Raw genomic sequence first — 20,413 nt, 5'->3', positions numbered from 1 at the left:
CAATGCAATTACACTGAAGTGCCGAAGAAACTGGTAGAGGCATGCTTATTCAAATACATATAGATGTAAACATGCAGAATATGGCACTGTGGTTGGCAGCACCTATATAAGACGAGAAGTGTCCGGCTCAGGTGTTAGATCAGTTACTGCTGCTACAGTGGCAGGCTGTCAAGATGAATGTGGTGTTGCAGTCAGCGCAAGAGCACTGTCTCTGAGACAGTGATGAAGTCGGGATTTTCCCGTACAACGATTTCACGAGTGTACCGTGAATATCAGGATCCGGTAAAACATCAAATCTCCTACATTGCCGTGGCCAGTAAAAAATCCTGAAAGAACTGGCCCAACTACAACTGAAGAGAATCGTTCAACATGACAGAAGTGCAACCCTTCTGCAGATTGCTGCAGATTTAAATGCTGGGTCATCAACAAGAGACAGTGTGCAAACCATTCAACGAAACATCGATATAGGCCAAAATGGTTCAAATGCCTCTGACAGGGTGTATACGTGGACAAGGAAAAAAATTCCCGGATATTTCCCGGTTAAAAATACACTTTCTCCCAGGTGAAAAACACTTTTTCCGTGTTAAGTGACAGTCTACTCTTCTTCGGCACAGTAAAACTCATCAATCCTTTGAATGTGTATGGTTTTATATACCGGAGTAGAATTTCCAGGCACTTTAGAAAACGAATTTCACGGAGGGGGGGAAGGGGGGGGTGGTGGGGAACCACGTTTTGGAAGACCTTTGATGTGCAGCAATATGTACGCTGCATATTTTCGTATTATGAAGGTATAAATTTAAATTCCACCAAACACCGCATGTTACTTTCCGAAACTTTGAAATCGAGATTGCGATGCGCTTTTGTAAGACAGTCATAGTTCATGTCACATGATCTCGTCAGCTGATGGCAGCATAGGACACGTGATGTAGTCAGCCAATAGCAAGATCACTCTTCAGTAGCACGAACACACAAATAAGAAAAGTTAATGGTTTAAATTAATATACATAGCATTCACATATAATATTGGTCTCCAAGATTAACAAGCTGGAAGAGAAGCTAAGCTTCCACTACTATAGAATGTTGATCTTTTTTGCGCATGTTACACCTGAAAAACATCACACAAATGTGCCAGTAAAATTTTTAATAACGACGTAAATGTCTGATCTTCTGGGCTCTAAATTCTTCTAAATGGTCGTCCTCAAAGAGTTGATTTTTAAATCAGAGTCAGACGCTTTGTGATTTAAGAAATTCATTGTACATTCTCGCACGTAGTTCATCTTGTGTAAAAGGAAACCTGCTTTGAATGTCGCGCTTTTCAAACCACCATTCGCAATATTTTCCCGCGACCTATTTCAGCAGTTGCAAGTGAGCGCCAGATAACAGGCGTCAGCGCGCTTGCGCAGCTATGGTGACGCAGGAAGCCCGTATGTTCGTACGTGTAAAACATTAAAAGATCTTACGTATGTCATAAAAGAAACAAGACATCAGACGATACTTCAAGAGCGTCGGAATTTCGTGAACCATACTAAAACGAAGAATTCGGCTTAAAATGCACATTCGTATGTAAATTTTCTTGGAGTACCAGTACTTTATTATCTCATGTTTGGTTCTTTATTATGGCATAATGCCATACGTGCACTTGAAATGCAGCGAACAGTTGAAACTAGCCAATAGTGTGAAATTAAACACTTCTTTTCAAATAGTGTGCCAAATCTCTTTAGCAAACTGGCAAAAATAACTTCATTGTTCTGTAAGGCGATTAATGCTTGTCTGTCACAGAAAGGTGAAAATAAAATCTGAAACTAACAACATATTTTAGGCTTCTGTAATTACGCGAACGTATTTTAATTCATGTGATAGCTCCCGGCCAAAGAAATCCGTTTGATATCATTTAACGCGAGAGCAATAAACGAACAAGAAACAACAAAACCATTGAAGGTAAACACAGGTCACGTGGTGACTCCCCACCCCAACTCAGACTGCTGTGTGCATCAGCCCCAGATTTACTGTATTTACGAACCGTGACAATATTAAGTAGTGGCGCCCAGCCACACTTCTGTAACCAGAAGCGGGAGAAGATTTTACTCATACGCGACTCAACTGCGGATGCTAAACAGCCCGCCCGCAACTGCTCAAACGAATCTAATTTAAGCAGTTGTCACGTCACGCTCATTGGGGCAATTTGTTGTTATAAAGAATTCCAGTCTTCTTAAAGCTTTTGACACACTTTGCTGTTGGCAGACGCTTGTATGAGCACTGTCTTTGTTGTATAAGGCACATTTCCTTTGCAATGTAAGTTTTACTTTCAGTTTTTTTCTCTCGTTCACGTTTTGTTGCTGCAGTATTACTCTGCAGTAGCGGGATACAGTGATATCCTTTGTTAGAGTATTGGTTCTTACCAGTCAAAATCACAAAAAATTAACTGAAAACTAAAACAATGAAAAATTCCCGTAATTCTAAACAATTCCCGGGATTTTCCCGGTTTTCTCCCAGATGGAAAAATTCCGGGTTTCTTTCCGCATCTCCCGGGTCGTATACACCCTGTTATACAGCTGACAGCAACACTTTTGTAGCCAGAAGCGGGAGAAGGTACATGTGCAACTCAACTGCGCATGCGCATGGATCCGCTTGTAACTGCTCAGAGTAAACAGTTTTGAAATGTTCATGCTCATCGGATGCAATTCGTTGTTATGAAGCATTGCATAGGCTTCCTAAGGACTGACACATTTTTCTACTGGCAGACGATTGTATGAGCACTGTGTTATGTTGTATACATGGCACATTTCTTTGCAACTTAAGTTTTATTTTTTTTCCCTCGTTCATGTTTTATTGCTGCAGTATTATTCTGCAGTAGTGGGATGCAGTAATATCTTTTGTTAGAGTATTATCTCTTACCAGTCAAAATTACAAAAAATTACCTGAAAACTAAAACATCCCAGAATTCTAAAAAATTCCCAGGTTTTTCCAGGTTCTCCCGGTTGTCCCAGGTCGTATACACCCTGCAGTATGAGCCCAACCACATTATTTAAACACTGCTACCAGAATGAACACTGTCAACGTAAGTAGCGTTTGTCGTTTGTGGACAGAGGAAAGTTTTGTGTACAGCACGGAAATCAGAATAAAACAAAAAATTAAAAGACTGTGGGCTTAAACTTTATTCAAATGCAATAGCCTTTATCACTATACATTTGGATTCACTGGTGCACATATGTATCATAACTTCTAACAAAAATACTACACAGTTCTATGACTAAGGCAATGTGTGCATGGATTAAGGGTTCCAAAATAAAGCTACGAATGTCTGTGGATGAAGTTTTGTGTGATTCTCAGCTGAAACTTCATATAAGTGCGAACTTTTTGAGGATCTCATTCCTTTTACATCTGGATCTGGAGATATATGTTGTTTAAGTAGATGTTTAAGTAGAAGTAGTGTGCTGAGAGTTGGTTTATTCTTGAGAGGATTAGACACTAAAACGAAATTCACTGCCTGCACGATGACATCTAGATCACTGTGCCTGATCAAAGTTAGTTGGAATCTTAACTGTTTTAGCTAAATATGTAGTGTATACAGCAACAACAATAAAGTAAAACTTTATTACAAGTCAATGTAAGGACTGGAAACAGTGTTGAAAGTGTTGAAAGCTGTTTTTGTTGATACGGTTGCCAAATGCTCAGGTTTCTGCTTCTTTAAGTCAGTTATATCTTTTGTCGCACCCGCCAGGAGCAGTGTATTCACTACATGTACTCTATCATCTTTTACAGCAGTGTTCACACTCGCAGCCACGTGGAGTGCAGTCTGCCCCATTGCATCCTGAGCGTCTACTCGTGCCGACGCTCTCACCAGCATCCATATTATATCCGTGTTCCCTCTCTGAGCTGCCAGGTGTAGGGGCGTCCTCCTATTCGAGTTGACACTGTTGGCATCCAGTCCCGCATCGAGCAGGTGCTTCACAGTGATGGCGTGCCCTCCGTCGGCCGCCAGGTGCAGCGCCGTGTTTGCTCTGCCGTCTCGGGCGTCCTTTGCCACTCCGGCGAGCAGCAGCGCCCACACTTCTCGTGCGCTCCCACTGCGAGCGGCCTCCATAAGTCTGGCCATCATCTTCTGCTTGATCCTGTCTGGCATATTGCTGCGAAACACATGAAATGACATGGGAATACTTACATCTGTGCGCGCACACACACACACACACACACACACACACACACACACACACACACACACACACCATAAGCCACTGTACAGTGTCACTTGAGGATCTTAGTGCTGAGTTTTCACTCAGACGGCGCTTTGGCGTTAGGCGGTCTTTTTCCGTGTGTTATCGCTGGCCGGAGAGGAAAGAGGTGGCTGCCTTGGCGTGGAGACAGTTCGGCTCGGCGGGGGTTGTTTGCGTCTGGACGCCGAGTGGGGCCCGATGGGAAGACCGGACCGTGATTTTACGGTTAATAGTGTGGACAGCGGCGTGGTGTGCCGTTTAACTTGATTCGCAAGGGGAGAAAAATCTCGCCTGTTGTAGTTTGCCGAGCCCGAGTTTGAAATACCTTCCATGTGCGGCGGGATGTCATTTCGTCGTCCTGTCTCTCCGTCGCTGGGATCGCTATCCTCGTTTACCGTCCCGTGGAAGTATACCGATGGGCTAAGCTGTTCTCCCTACTCTACTAGACGCTGGTGACGGAAGTGCGTCGTTCAGCGGCACGTCAGTCAGGATGCTTTATGTCTGATCTTCAAGTGCGTAGTCTTCGAGTGGCACTCCTTACAGGTTGCCTTGCGCAGTTAGATTTGGTCTTGTGGTGCTTCCGCTTTCCGTTAACGAAGGTGAAGCTCGATTCGGCACTCCGTACGATGCTTGGCACCTCAGCAGGTGGGTCGGAACCACCTTCGCGACTAAACGGAAGCCTTTGGACTGAGACGTCTTGTGTTTTGCATATTGTTCATAAACTGTTTTGGTATTAAGTTGGCTGAGGTTTCTTATGGATTTCTCGGCATTTGGTCTGTTGTCCGGCCCGGACTAGGTCTCGTTATTTTAAGTCGGTCCTTGTTTTGGCTTAGTACGACTGCCTGGTGGTTCTGGTAGTACGCCGGGTCGCTGTGGTTGTGTTGCATTTTGTATGGGGCTGTGTGCTCGGAGCCGTGGAGTGCCATTTGTGTGAACCGCTTCACTGGGGTGTACTGATCAGCCCATTCTTGGTCCTCTGATGTATAAAATGATTTTATTATTATTATATAAACATTATCACTTAAATGATTTAATTCTTGTTGCGTTAATTGCAACTTGGGTACTGAGAAATTTAGTAGTGTAATTAGGGAAGATTTAATAGTGGCACATGCCCCTTTACCTGTTTCGTAATCTTAATTACTGAAGACCTTAAGTTCATAGTGATATAATGTGATATTCTTAAATTATTCTATGTCATGTTTTCTTTTTTTTAATTTGTTGATCACTAGTGTACTGTTACAAGTATTAAAATGTTTCAGGTTGCTATTACTTCGGTGGAACCCCAACGGAGAGAGCAGTTGCGTGCCTTACATGTCCGTGATTGGCGCGGCCTGGTGTCCGTTGTTTGCTTTGGTGCACCTGAGTTAAGTATTGTGTTGCCTCCTCCCTTGCGGCCCCATCGTGTTCTTCCCATAAACATTTCCTTCAAGGCATTTTAGTTAACTTTATGCTAGTATTATTTTAATTTCTTACATTGGAAAAATTGTGTGCCCCTCATTATGCACACTGTTCGTCATAGCGGAGTTCATGTGCCATTGTAATTTCTTAAAATCCATTCTGTGCCCTTCGTGATACATATTGTTTGTCATAATAGATTTGAGGGTGGGAATCATAATGTCTCGTATCATGACGTGCGTGTGTAATGGAGCAATAAATGGATGATTGTTATTTCTGTTTTTGGCGCCCTTCATGCCTCCTTTCTTGTCCCTGTTGTTGTTGTTGTTGTTGTGGTCTTCAGTCCTGAGACTGGTTTGATGCAGCTCTCCATGCTACTCTATCCTGTGCAACCTTCTTCATCTCCCAGTACCTACTGCAACATACATCCTACTGAATCTGCTTAGTGTATTCATCTCTTTGTCTCCCTCTACGATTTTTACCCTCCAAGGTGCCCTCCAATGCTAAATTGGTGATCCCTTGATGCCTCAAAACATGTCCTACCAACCGATCCCTTCTTCTAGTCAAGTTGTGCCACAAACTTCTCTTCTCCCCAATCCTATTCAATCTCTCCTCATTAGTTACGTGATCTACCCACCTTATCTTCAGCATTCTTCTGTAGCACCACATTTCGAAAGCTTCTATTCTCATCTTGTCCAAACTAGTTATCGTCCATGTTTCACTTCCATACATCGCTACACTCCATACAAATACTTTCAGAAACGACTTCCTGACACTTAGATCTATACTCGATGTTAACAAATTTCTCTTCATGAGAAACGCTTTCCTTGCCATTGCCAATCTACATTTTATATCCTCTCTACTTCCACAATCCTCAGTTATTTTGCTCCACAAATAGCAAAATTCCTTTACTACTTTAAGTGTCTCATTTCCTAATCTAATTCCCTCAGCATCACCCGACTTAATTCGACTACATTCCATTATCCTCGTTTTGCTTTTGTTGAAGTTCATCTTATATCCTCCTTTCAAGACACTGTCCATTCCGTTCAACTGCTCTTCCAAGTCCTTTGCTGTCTCTGACAGAATCACAATGTCATCGGCGAACCTCAAAGTTTTTACTTCTTCTCCATGAATTTTAATACCTACTCGGAATTTTTCTTTTGTTTCCTTTACTGCTTGCTCAATATACAGATTGAATAACATCGGGGACAGGCTACAACCCTGTCTCACTCCCTTCCCAACCACTGTTTCCCTTTCATGTCCCTCGACTCTTATAACTGCCATCTGGTTTCTGTACAAATTGTAAATAGCCATTCGCTCCTTGTATTTTACCCCTGCCACCTTCAGAATTTGAAAGAGAATATTCCAGTTAACGTTGTCAAAAGCTTTCTCTAAGTCTACAAATGCTAGAAACGTAGGTTTGCCTTTTCTTAATCTTTCTTCTAAGATAAGTCGTAAGGTTAGTATTGCCTAACGTGTTCCAACATTTCTACGGAATCCAAACTGATCTTCCCCGAGGTCCGCTTCTACCAGTTTTTCCATTTGTCTGTAAAGAATTCGCGTTAGTATTTTGCAGCTGTGACTTATTAAACTGATAGATCGGTAATTTTCACATCTGTCAACACCTGCTTTCTTTGGGATTGGAATTATTATATTCTACTTGAAGTCTGAGGGTATTTCGCCTGTCTCATACATCGTGCTCACCAGATGGTAGAGTTTTGTCATGACTGGCTCTCCCGAGACCATCAGTAGTTCTAATGGAATGTTGTCTACTCCCGGGGCCTTGTTTCGACTCAGGTCTTTCAGTGCTCTGTCAAACTCTTCACGCAGTATCTTATCTCCCTATTCGTCTTCACCTACATCCTCTTCCAATTCCATAATATTGTCCTCAAGTACATCGCCCTTGTATAAACCCTGTATATACTCCTTCGACCTTTCTGCCTTCCCTTCTTTGCTTAGAACTGGGTTGCATCTGAGCTCTTGATATTCATACAAGTGGTTCTCTTCCCTCCAAAGGTCTCTTTAATTTTCCTGTAGGCAGTATCTATCTTACCCCTAGTGAGACAAGCCTCTACATCCTTACATTTGTCCTCTAGCCATCCCTGCTTAGCCATTTTGCACTTCCTGTCGATATCATTTTTGAGACGTTTGTATTCCTTTTTGCCTGATTCATTTACTGCATTTTTATATTTTCTCCTTTCATCAATTAAATTCAATATTTCTTCTGTTACCCAAGGATTTCTATTAGCCCTCGTCTTTTTACCTACTTGATCCTCTGCTGCGTTCACTACTTCATCCCTCAGAGCTACCCATTCTTCTTCTACTGTATTTCTTTCCCCCATTCCTGTCAATTGTTCCCTTATGCTCTCCGTGAAACTCTCTACAACCTCTGGTTCTTTCAGTTTATCGAGGTCCCATCTCCTTAAATTCCCACCTTTTTGCAGTTTCTTCAGTTTCAATCTGCAGTTCATAACCAATAGATTGTGGTCAGAATCCACATCTGCCCCAGGAAATGTCTTACAATTTAAAACCTGGTTCCTAAATCTCTGTCTTACCATTATATAATCTATCTGATACCTTTTAGTATCTCCAGGATTCTTCCAGGTATACAACCTTCTTTTATGATTCTTGAACTAAGTGTTAGCTATGATTAAGTTATGCTCTGTGCGAAATTCTACAAGGCGGCTTCCTCTTTCATTCCTTCCCCCCAATCCATATTCACCTACTATGTTTCCTTCTCTCCCTTTTCCTACTGACGAATTCCAGTCACCCATGACTTAAATTTTCATCTCCCTTCACTACCTGAATAATTTCTTTTATCTCGTCATACATTTCATCTACTTCTTCATCATCTGCAGAGCTAGTTGGCATATAAACTTGTACTACTGTAGTAGGCATGGGCTTTGTGTCTATCTTGGCCACAATAATGCGTTCACTATGCTGTTTGTAGTAGCTAACCCGCACTCCTATTTTTTTTTATTAATTATTAAACCTACTCCTGCATTATCCCTATTTGGTTTTGTATTTATAACCCTGTAATCACCTGACCAAAAGTCTTGTTCCTCCTGCCACCGAACTTCGCTAATTCCCACTATATCTAACTTAAACCTATCCATTTCCCTTTTTAAATTTTCTAACCTACCTGCCCGATTAAGGGATCTGACATTCCACGCTCCGATCCGTAGAATGCCAGTTTTCTTTCTCCTGATAACGACGTCCTCTTGAGTAGTCCCCGCCCGGAGATCCGAATGGGGGACTATTTTACCTCCGGAATATTTTACCCAAGAGGACGCCATCATCATTTAATCATACAGTAAAGCTGCATGTCCTCGGGAAAAATTACGGCTGTAGTTTCCCCTTGCTTTCAGCCGTTCGCAGTACCAGCACAGCAAGGCCGTTTTGGTTAATGTTACAAGGCCAGATCAGTCAATCATCCAGACTGTTGCCCCTGCAACTACTGAAAAGGCTGCTGCCCCTCTTCAGGAACCACTTGTTTGTCTGTCCCTATTGGTACGCTATCCTTGTACTTGTGTTGGTAACCCACCACACTCTCAATCTCAGCTTGCAAGTGATTCGAATTGCCAGACAATCCGACTATAAAAATCCGAACAACTTTGTGGTAAGCGATCATGGTATAGAACAATAATTACCTAGTATTGCAAAGGCTTTTGGACCAGATGAGATAACCACAAGAGTCTACACAGATAATGTTTAACCACTTTCTTCCCTTCTAGCAGCAGTTAATCGTTGACCCATGAAGCAACGAATCACTTCTGGCGACTGCAGAAAATAAAGCACTGGCCATTCTGATTTTCAAGAAATGGCATAGAATAGATGCTGTGGCAGATGACGGACTAATGGAGCTGGGTGGCAGCAGAGGGGAGTGGCCCACCTCATGTCAGACCATGTTTACTCAAATCCAAAACAAGGCGAACATATCATCAGTAAATAAAACGCAGGTTGGTGTCCAAGGCCCCATACACATGAAAAATACCGACTTAATTAGTATCAGGCAATGCAGCTGTCAATTCAGAATATATAGAATTTTTGCAAAACACTAAAAGGAAACTACAATACTGTAGAATGATAACCGGCTGTCTGCTACACAATTTTTCTAAATGAAGCTTTTTTCACACATACGCCATGTACCCAGGTGTACTGTAGCTACACTTTAAAAACACAGGCAAGTGTAGTGAAGACCTTACCACTTAATGTTTTAACTAAAGTGTTACATTCTAATAATTATTTTCTGGATGTGCATACTTCTGTTGTATCAAATATTGAGGAAACGTTTCCTCCAAAAATCTCTACAAGTTCATGCCAGATTTACTTCAAATTTTTACACTATTTTTAATAAACATCACACAGACATGCGCTACATATTTCTGTTAGCAGAAATATACAGGTTCCCTGTTAAAACCGACGGCGAAGAAGAGTGTTGCGCTATGCAACAAATATTTACGGTTTCGTTTTTTTGCACTGTCTTACCAGAAAAACGGGACATAAGGAAGAGTTAATTTATGGTTTATCAACTGGTTATTGGACTACTGCTGTGTGCTCTGATTGTCCTTAACATTGTGACGACCTGTTCACGGGTTAGAACTATGCAAAGTAATGAAGTTGAAGTTAATACTGTTTCACCCAGGAGTTGGACAGGCTCTTGTATTCCATATATGATCAATCCCGAGAGATTTAGCCATTCATTTTAAGCCGGAACAAAAATGAAGTAAATAATTACATTTATCACCTAGTGTTTCTAATCGAGCTTTATGAGAAATGAAATGAAGTGAACACGAATCTCTGGACACACTTGAGCACACGTATGTGCAGACTGGATTTTCACCAGTCTGACAGGTATTCCTGAGAAGATTCAAATGAAAGTCAAAGGTAATTTCCATGGCGGCTACTTTCTTCATTTGGCCTCCTACAAGTTAAAAAGTTATAACTTAATTTTTTACACTGCTTTACAGCAAATGAAACTGTCATGGTGTTCCAAATCGTAGAGTTATGTTTAACAAAAAATAATGTTTTTTCAAATACTGAAATAAGAAAAATATTTTACTCGGAATAATTCGGCCTTATTGTGTGACTCAACATAAATGCACCTATATATGCAGTATTGGTAGCCATCTATAGCCTTAATCACAAGGAACAAAACCAATAATAGAGGAAGGTTTAGCGTGTGTGTGCCAAATAGATTTATTTAAAAAACTGCGACAACACTAAGGTGTGGCCACAGGATATTGTGTATATTGAGAGGGTGGGCAACAAAAGGTTATTCTACGAGTGGTGGGCAAATTGTGTGCTCATAAGTTATTTTACAGAGGTCTCAGCAAAACCAGCATTGGATGTGGTAGCCTGAGAAATCTGTTTTTCAACTGGGCTGGTGGGATACTAATGTTCAGTAAAGGCTAAGGAGAAAATGGTGGTGTGTTGCTCTAAGAGTCTGCATCTGAAAAAATCTGATGGCTGGTTCTAAGCGAACGTTTGAAATAGAAAGGATGCCAACTATCTAATTGTAAATACTTGTCTGTAGGTTTACTGTGAAGAGAAGTGTGTACTGACCCTTGCTGAGGACGAGATCAACATGAAGGAAAGTTGCTTAGGACTCAGAGCAGGATCATATGAAATTTAACTGGGAGACTCCAAAAATTTTTGAGGGGCCAGCTTCACCATGATTCCATATGGCAAAGATGTCGTCACCAAATGCAAGCCAAACAAGGGGCTCAAGGGTTATTGATTGCAGGAAAGCCTTCTCTAAGTAAACCATGAAAAATCAAACAATGGAAAATCCAGGATGGAATGTAACAAAACGAGAGAAGGAAAGTTGCTACCCACCACACAGCGGAGGTGCTGAGTCGCGACTGCGTCTCTGCTGCATGGTGGGTAGCAACTTTCCTTCTCTCGTTTTGTTATCAACCATGAAAAAGTTATCCTAGAAAGAAGCTATCCTGGACCCTACAGTCACGCTCATGATCTGCTTGAACATCTGCCCTTGAAAGATAAATTAGTTCTTCGTAAGTACAAAGTTGATTAATGTGAGCAGGAAGGACGTCATATGATCAGAATCAAATGAGAGGTAGTTGAGGTAGTATTCAGCAGCAGACAGGTCACATACAGTGGGGACACTGGTAACGAGGGTCGTAGCACCAGTGGTGACAAACAAGGTGGTTAGAGAGAATGGGACACACAGATTTCAGATTATCTAGGAAATGGTTGGTCTCTCTAACACAGGAGGGAGGCTGCTGTCGTTTATCAACCAAGAGAGATATGTTCAGTTGTTGCTTTCAAGCCATCAACGATGGGATAGCCAGGGTGATTGGGTTTGTGGATGTTCAGAAAAAGGTAGAGGATTATCAGCTACGACGAATGGGCACAAACAGAGTGTATACTGGCAGCATACAATATCCTACTGCAGAGCGTTCTCTTCAATATAACTGTTGTGACCTCTATGCCTGTTTCACCACATGTGCCATCTGGATTTTCCCCCTTTCCCCTCATGATACCAGATTCTCAGAACTGTGTAGGTAGGATCTGTTAGAATATGTGCTTGGTTCTCACCATCCATCTATCCTTTAAGTAAATTTCTTTGGTATCGGCATTTATTTTCAACAGCTATTCCTTTTCTTCATTTTTAGTCTTCTATATGACTTAATTTCTGACCTGGCTATCTCCCCTCCTCCTCCTCCATCTGTCTGCCACCTGTAATGTGCTTAGGTTTCCACTCTTACTAACTCTTGCACAGTGCTTTATCAGTACTTTGTTCCTCATTACCCAGTCTTCCATCTTTAAGCTCTCAGGTTTTCAAACCTTGGATGGTGCTGTCCCCAACAGTCTTTCCTTCTCATCCCTCTGAGTCTCCCCTGACAAGGTTCTGGGCGACTTTGCTCAAGTTTTCCTATTTCCTAAACTTTGTCAGTCCTTATCTGTCATTCCTCTTCCTTTCTCTTCAAGCCTTCTGCCAGAAGGAGTAGCCACTGGCTCTGGAAGTTCGCAAATTTCCTTAAATTTTATACATTTTTCCTCCTGCCACCGCTTGGTGAGTAGGCTTATCTATCGAATTATATTCAAATATATTAAGTATGGTGTACCACAAGGCTCCATTCTGGGACTAGTCCTGTTTTGGGACTTCGTAAATGACTTGCAACCAGCCAGCTGAAAAATACACCATCTTAGCAGACGATTCAAACATGCTCTTAAAAGTAGCGACCAAAGAAGCATTACAGAAAGAAGATATGCACTTCACATATTACAGATTAATTCTGTACAAATAATCCGATAACAGGTACACAAAAAACAGTTACTACGAATTAGCACACATTTGGAGCAAGTATCCGTTGACCAACCTATGGATCTATTCCCCAGAAATCTAGAAAATTGAAGTGCAATGAAACTTCTTGGAAATAGATTGAGGAGGATAGATTTAGGTAAGTCCAACAGAGATCTACGTCTACATCTACATGATTACTCTGCTATTCACAATGAAGTGCCTGGCAGAGGGTTCAATGAACCTTCTTCATGCTGTCTCTCTACCGTTCCACTCTCGAGCAGCACGGGGGAAAAACGAGCACTTATAATTATTCTCTGCAAGCCCTGATCTCTCATTTTATCGTGATCATTTCTCCCTATGTAGGTGGGTGCCAACAGAATATTTCGCAATCGGAGGAGAAAAGTGGTGATTGAAATCTCATGAGACGATCCCGTCGCAACGAAAAATGCCTCTGTTTTAATGATTGCCACTCTAACGTATCACGTCTGTGACACTATCTCCCCTATTTCGCGATAATACAAAACGATCTGTCCTTCGTTGTACTTTTTCGATGTCATCCGTCAGTCCCACCCAATGCGGATCCCACACCGCACAGCGATACTCCAGAATAAGGCGGGCAAGCGTAGTGTAAGCATTCTCTTTAGTAGACCAGTTGCACCTTCTAAGTGTCCTGCCAATGAATCGCAGTCTTTGTTTTGCTCTACCCACAATATTATTTATGTGATGGTTCCAGTTTAGGTTATTTTTAATTTAATCTCTAAGTATTTAATTGAATTTAGAGCCTTCAGATTTGTGTGACTTATCGCGTAATCTAAGTTTAGCCGATTTCTTTTAGTACTCATGTGAATAACTTCATACTTTTCTTTATTCAGGGTCAATTGCCACTTTTCGCACCATATAGATATCTAAACCATTTTGCAGGTCGTTTTGATCATCTGATGACTTCACAAGACGGTAAAAGACAGCATCATTTGAAAACAGTCTGAGACGGCTACTCAGAATGTCTCCTATGTCGTTAATATACATCTGGAACAATAGAGGGCCTATAACACTTCCTCGCAGAACGCCGGATATTACTTCTGTTTTACTCGATAACTTTACGTCTATTACTACGACATGTGACCTTTCTGACAGGAAATCACGAATCCACAATACTCTGTAGGCACACAGAGTGAGGAAAGGTGTCGAAAGCCTTCTGCAAATCTAAAAATACGATAATTTGACATACCCTGTCGATAGCACTTATTACTTCATGAGTGTAAAGAGCTAGTTGTATTTCACAAGAACGATATTTTCCGAAACCGTGCTGACTATGTGTCAAATCGTTTTCTTCGAGGTACTTCATAATGTTCGAATACAGTATATGTTCTAAAACCCTACTGCAAATCGACGTTAGTGATATAGGCCTGTAATTCAGCGGCTTACTCCAACTTCCCTTTTTCGGTATTGGTGTGTTTTGAGCAGTTTTCTAGTCTTTAGGTACGGATCTTTCTGTGAGCGAGTGGTTGTATATAACTGCTAAATATGCAGTTATTTTATCAGCATACAGTGAGAGGAACCTGACTGGTTTACAATCTGGACTGGAGACCTTGCCTTTATTAAGTGATTTAAGCTGCTTTGTTACACCGATGGTATCTACTATGTTTCTCATCTTGGCAGTTGTAAATATAAGCAATAAACTTAATACCATTTGTTACTGTATAATAGTCCTCTCAAGCTGTACATCAAAGAAAATAATAATTGTGTACTGTGGCAGCAGAATCTGTATTGCAACATGCTGCAATCTTTTGGGGGAAACTAATGCTAGCAAGTGTCGTTTCAGAGCCGAAAGGAGAACTATAGGAGCTGTGGTGAATGCAGTTCGTAGAAGTGCATTGGAGGCTCTATTTATAAAAAACCATAGCCTTCCATCCCTCTGCTTATAAATTTGCCAAGTAATGTACTTTTGGTAACTCTGGTGATATGCAGCCTGTAGTTAGAGAAGAGGGCATTCACTCACCTAACACAAGAAACAAGGAAATAAATGTCCAAAATTCAAATACAGTATTAAAACGAAATGGGCCACTGCAAACTGGAATCGAGCTGTGCAACAGACTACACCTTCACTTGGAATTGATAGACATTTCAGCACTTAAAACAAGTTTTTATGACTACCTAATTCAGAAGTGTTATGATGCAGCTGATAAAGCAGGTTAAGAACCTAAAGGTTGACATTATCACTGTAAATGGTGAACAGAAATGCCTCCGAATTTTTATGCTGATCTGAGGTATTACATGTTACGCATATTACTCGTCTAATTCCCAGCTTCACTGACGCAAGCTGCAACCCTCTGCCACTACAGGGTTCCAAATTTTATTTTTTTAAACATTGCTGGGTGTAACGTAATTATGTTTGTTCGTGACAAACAGCATGCTGCAATCTAGTTTATAACCACAGAAAACGTACCTACAATTGAAATCCATAGAAAAATGGAAGCTGTGGACAGTGATGATTATCGACATCACTAATGCATTACGGACTCGCTACAAACGCTGGGTCTCAATTTCTTTTTTTTATGTATCGTGAACTTACTAGTTTGCACCTGAAGACGCAGCTGTAGCTGAAGATGCATCTTTAAGTGCCGTGAAACTGATAGTGCATAATACTAAAAGAATCCTACAGCTGAAGTGGTTTTACTTCTTGACATGCCACACTGTGCTTGCGGTTGCCCACACTGTAAAGCGTTTTGCATGTGTGGCGGAGCTGAGAGTGGACGACCGCATGCGGTAACTGCTGAGACTATTTAGAATTGGCTTGATGAACTACTGGATAATACAGACACAGCTATTAGATAAGTGTGGTATATCACAGAAAACTAATGTATGGTGAGTCCCTTGAATGCTCACTCCTGACATGAAACCTGTCAACAACTTCCTTTGGCTTTTAAGTGGGAGGGCGATGAGTACCTTAAAGCTGGTTTTACCAATTTGACTCAATGTCAAATTGCTGATGTCTATACGATCACGACTGTTCACAGCCTTCATTCTTGTGTGGATTTCAATTACAGGCACGTCTACTGTGGTTAGAAACTCTACTACAACAAGCTGTTTCTCATGCACCGTCATAGTTATGTTGAACACTGCATGTTACGCACTGCAATTTGCAGCCCTATAGTGACAGAAGGTTACAACTAGCATCGGCGAAGCAGGAAATTCTACTGCGAAGTGTATTTATTTATGTCTGGAATCTAATCCCAAACGCCTGGATCGATTCCAACCTACTGTAGCGCAACAATAGTTGGCCTCATGTGTATAAGCACTGGGGGGCTTATAACTTCCTTATAGAGTGAAGCTATTGGCAAAAATGTTTGTTTATCCCATCGTATATAGGCTGTCCTGGATGCCAGGTTCATCGTGTGGAAATGCGGCATACCTTCTTGACATTTTTTGTAGGGCAACTTACACGTCAGTGGGTAAAAAAAAAAAATCAGTTTTCAAGCTCCTGACGTGTATGCTGCACGACACCATAGACATGTTGTGAAAAGTTATCTGCCTTTCTATCTATGTTCAGCAGGGGCTCCATGTACAGATGGCCACACCTGCTGAAAGGCTGTGTGACAGAGGGTATGCACAGAGGAAAGGAGGCAGGTTGAATAATGGGCTGAGAGAGGGTAGGAAGGAATGGGGAATGGACAAGGGGGGGGAGACATGGGAGGAGGATATGAATAGGGAGATGGTGCAGGAAATATATACAGATCGCAGGGAGTAGGACGTGATGCAGACAGGAAGACAGAAGGGAGAATATGGGGAGTGGGTAGAGAAGGTGTGGGTGAGGAGGAGATGAATAGAGAGTACGAGGACATGGAGATAGACTAAGGTAAGGGTTTAGGAGATGCAACAAATATGTAAAACATGTACGTGGACAAAGCCACAGGATAAAATCTAGAGTTCACGAAAATGTAAGAAGCATAAAGGTTGTACAGGACCAAATATTAGCAAAGCCGATTTCAGGCTAGCATCAGGTTTCCTAGATTGTTTCAACCTGAAAGTGAAACGGGGCAGTTGGTACCAAAATACAAAACGACCAAGGAGGATGAGCTACACAGACTTAGAGGAAGCATATCTTGAGTGGATGAGGCGCCTGCAGCCAGCACTACCAGTTGAATGGGAAACGAATGTTTCAAAGTTTTATATTTCCAGTATTAAGGAAAAATGAGCACGCTCTAACTCCTGCTGACTTCGGACCTAATGTCGTATTCAGCCAATGGTTCTTTTAGCTCATCACAGTCAATCCTCACTTCATTTATGTGTGATTTTCATGGAAGAAGTTGCAATATCATGTCTGTGCCGGTGAGAATCCCACACTACATTCGTAAAAATCCATGAACACAGGTTATCTATCTACGTGTGTCCAATTAGAGTCGATGATTACATACTAGAGCCATTTCTTCTTCTTCCCCACTTAATGGGCCAGTGTGCACAGTATTGTCAGACATGTTACCACAGTTCCCAGAACATATCCCACTTGTTATTCTTCAATGGATGTGGTTACAATACGACGGAGCCCCACCTCCCTTCAAACACTCATTTCCACGAACATCTGGATCAGACATTCCCGGAAAAAGGAGATAGGCAGACAAGATACTGTTTCACAGCAAGCATGTTGACCTGACCTCACTCCACTTTAATTATTCCTGCGGGGCCATGTGAAATGTCTTTCATAGTAGACACCTACCGAGCCCGAAGACGATCGCCATGCAGACAATTCTTTACGCCTAGAGCGCTGTTGAAACGACACAGAGGATATTAGAAGTGGTATGACATGAGCTTTGTGCAACAATGCCATGCCTGCAGTGACGGTGGGGGGTCACTATTTTGAACAACTGTTGTAAATGTAGCAGCTTGTAAAACATGTACGTAAATGGAATTCTTCATTACTGTACCATCTAAAGGATTTTTGGCGCCTGGAATCAAATTTAATTGCACCATTGCATGTCCACCAATACAGGCAATTATGGCAGGGTACTGGTGAGAAGTCAGTTGGAATATTTTACGTCATCACGGTTCGAAAGCGGGCGCTCTTAGTCGGAGCGCTACACGAGGCCATGGCAGAACTCAGGTACATTTTGGCTTGTACATTTCAACTTCGTTATTTCTGGAGTAGTGTCTCTTAACTGATATTGATACGTATACCCTTCTCCATAAACATAAGCTCTGAAATTCGTACTTTAAGAGCTGAGAGCAATTTTTCATCATTACTATGAAGAAACATCTATTCTACAGCACGTTCTTTGTTATTACAATCGACCTACAAAATGCATTTCACAATGAGGGAAACATTCCTCTTATTATCCATGGATCTCTAAAGTTTGTCAAATGTTTTTCCACTGTAGCAGTATCTTTCCAGTTACAATTATAACGGAGGCAAGATATCAGAGCAGATTTTCCATTAATGTACAGACCGGAGTTGGACTAACACGATCTACAGAAGGAGTTGACTGGTGCAATGTATAGTTCCTATTGAATAACTTTCCTGTACTGCTAGACCAACTCTGGAGTTTTTCAGAGAGCGCATAATTCCCGAAGACGTCTGGCGCGAAGAACAGCACCCTAATGTGAATGGACGCCTTAGTGAGCACCTGCTTTGGCGATGGCTCACAGTTGCAAGTCGTATGCAATAACAAGCACATTACATTAGCAACTCCGCTGTTCCACAGTAGGAGAACGTGTTCTTATTTGTCGACTGCATTCTGTTCCAATAAGTCATTCGAAATAGCGAATAGCTTGCACTAGGGATGTTTTCCACAAAAGCGAAGAGGAACAAATCCCCACAGTTCTTAAGGTAATCATTTCTTAGCTCATGCTTCCTGAACATATGTTCCTTGTTTTGATCCATACTACTATCCTTCAAAATGGTAAACTTTTTTAAAGCGGGGACGCACGGGCGCGGGGGCGCGCGGGCACGGCGGCACGGGCACACACACACACACACACACACACACACACACACACACACACACACACACACACCTGTATCCCGATGTCTCTGTGGATGGTGGCCGTGGCAATGCTGCCGCCACCAGACTGGAGATGTCTGCTGCAGCCTCTGCATTCTCCCGCAGCAGTTGCGCCCAGTCGCTGCCGGTTATCACCTCGGGGTGTCGCGCTATGAACTCCACAGCGGCGCTCCTCAACTCTGGACAGCGGTGCAGGGTGGCCACCAAGGCAGTAGCTGCAGCATTTTCTACGCTCAAGTCCAGCGCCATTCGCGACGCGCACCGCCGTTTAAGTAGGGGCAAGTCGTACTTGTCGGCGACTGCCAACAGTTGCGCTGCAAATCTTTCCAGTTCCGGAACTGTGTCTGTATAGATGAACAATAGCATCTGCTGCAACACAGCCTCCTGCACGTCAGTGATTTTGATAAGGCGACTAGTAGCTTCTAGCATGTTGTTCCGCAACATGGCATCAAAGACGGGACTCCTCGCTGCCAGAATGACACTGTGGGCCGGCAAGTGAGAGTCGCCCACCACGAGAGTCACATCTGCACCTTTGCCAGATTCCAGCAGTGTGCACAGGTCGCTTCCAAAACTGCCCTTCTTCGACTTTGATTCTGCCATTACTACCACGCCTGAAACACACACGGAACATCTATGGAATTTCCAGTCGCGCTGCAGAGGAAATAAATTGTGGTTTGCTTCTACTAACACACAGAAAACGTAGGTCAGCTATGCAGCTAAGATCAGGTAAATAGCAGATACTGGGCACACAAATCTAGGGGGTTTGTGATCGGCCCTGGGTAAACACTGATGTAAGGCATGTTTACACTGAGCTGAACTGGATGCTCCAGACACTGGACAAAACCTCACATGAGTGCTGTTCCAGTTGATGCTATCGGTGGGTGGGGTTACACTACACATGGCCTGCACCTAAATAGGAAGGGGAAAGGTAAGTTAGCTTCTCTATTAGCAGATACCGTAAGGAGGCCACAGTCTCACAACGTATGATCCCTGTGGTTAATGATATCAGGCAGACAAGTTTTATAGGTTAAAGCCAAAGTCCAGACACAATAATCAATAAAAAGTAAAATAAAAGAAGTTTCCTGTACAGAAAATAGGGATAAAGCTAACGGCTGTATCAATTTATTTCACCAAAATGTCAGGGGAATCAAAAATAAAGTAGATGAGCCGTCAGTGTGTTTAAATGATTTCGAAAATAAGAGTGAGAGTGACAATTTGTCTCAACACCATATAACTTTGAGGAAGGAAAGAGTCACTATCAGTGGGTATAATTTAGCATCTTAAGCTAGCAGATCTAACAAAGATAAAGGAGTAGTTGCCATTAAACAAAACAAGCGAATATGTACAAAATTGTAGAAGTAATCAAATTTTATGTCTGTCAGCACTTTGACGTTTGTGCATGTGAACTATAGCTAGATAATGTAGTGTTGATAACAAATCTGTGTAGGTCCCCATTAGGAGTCTGGGAGCTATTCATAAAAATTTTCGACTCATTATGCTGTCTGTCAGACAAAAATAATTTATTAATCTGTGGCGAT

General features: G+C 42.0%; 1 protein-coding gene across 1 annotated transcript; it reads right to left on the bottom strand.

Annotated features, from left to right (window-relative positions):
* Positions 1-3,550: 3,550 nt before the first annotated feature.
* LOC126439757 (uncharacterized) lies at positions 3,551-19,482 on the bottom strand. Its single transcript, XM_050090580.1, has 2 exons — positions 18,889-19,482; positions 3,551-4,127 (listed from the first exon to the last, which is right to left on the bottom strand). Exons 1-2 carry the CDS (start codon positions 19,473-19,475, stop codon positions 3,596-3,598), a joined length of 1,119 nt encoding a protein of 372 aa, XP_049946537.1. The 5' UTR covers positions 19,476-19,482; the 3' UTR covers positions 3,551-3,595.
* Positions 19,483-20,413: the final 931 nt, after the last annotated feature.

Source organism: Schistocerca serialis, unplaced genomic scaffold (genome assembly GCF_023864345.2).
Source record: "Schistocerca serialis cubense isolate TAMUIC-IGC-003099 unplaced genomic scaffold, iqSchSeri2.2 HiC_scaffold_1343, whole genome shotgun sequence".
Taxonomy (NCBI): domain Eukaryota; kingdom Metazoa; phylum Arthropoda; class Insecta; order Orthoptera; family Acrididae; genus Schistocerca; species Schistocerca serialis.
This window is presented reverse-complemented; position numbering and strand designations above follow the sequence as displayed.

Excerpts from the sequence above, each read along its gene's own strand:
- LOC126439757 (XM_050090580.1), bottom strand. The coding sequence starts at position 19,475 with ATGGCAGAATCAAAGTCGAAGAAGGGCAGTTTTGGAAGCGACCTGTGC. Across the intron at positions 4,128-18,888 it reads ACAGAGACATCGGGATACAG|CAATATGCCAGACAGGATCA; the intron begins GTGTGTGTGTGT and ends TGTGTTTCGCAG.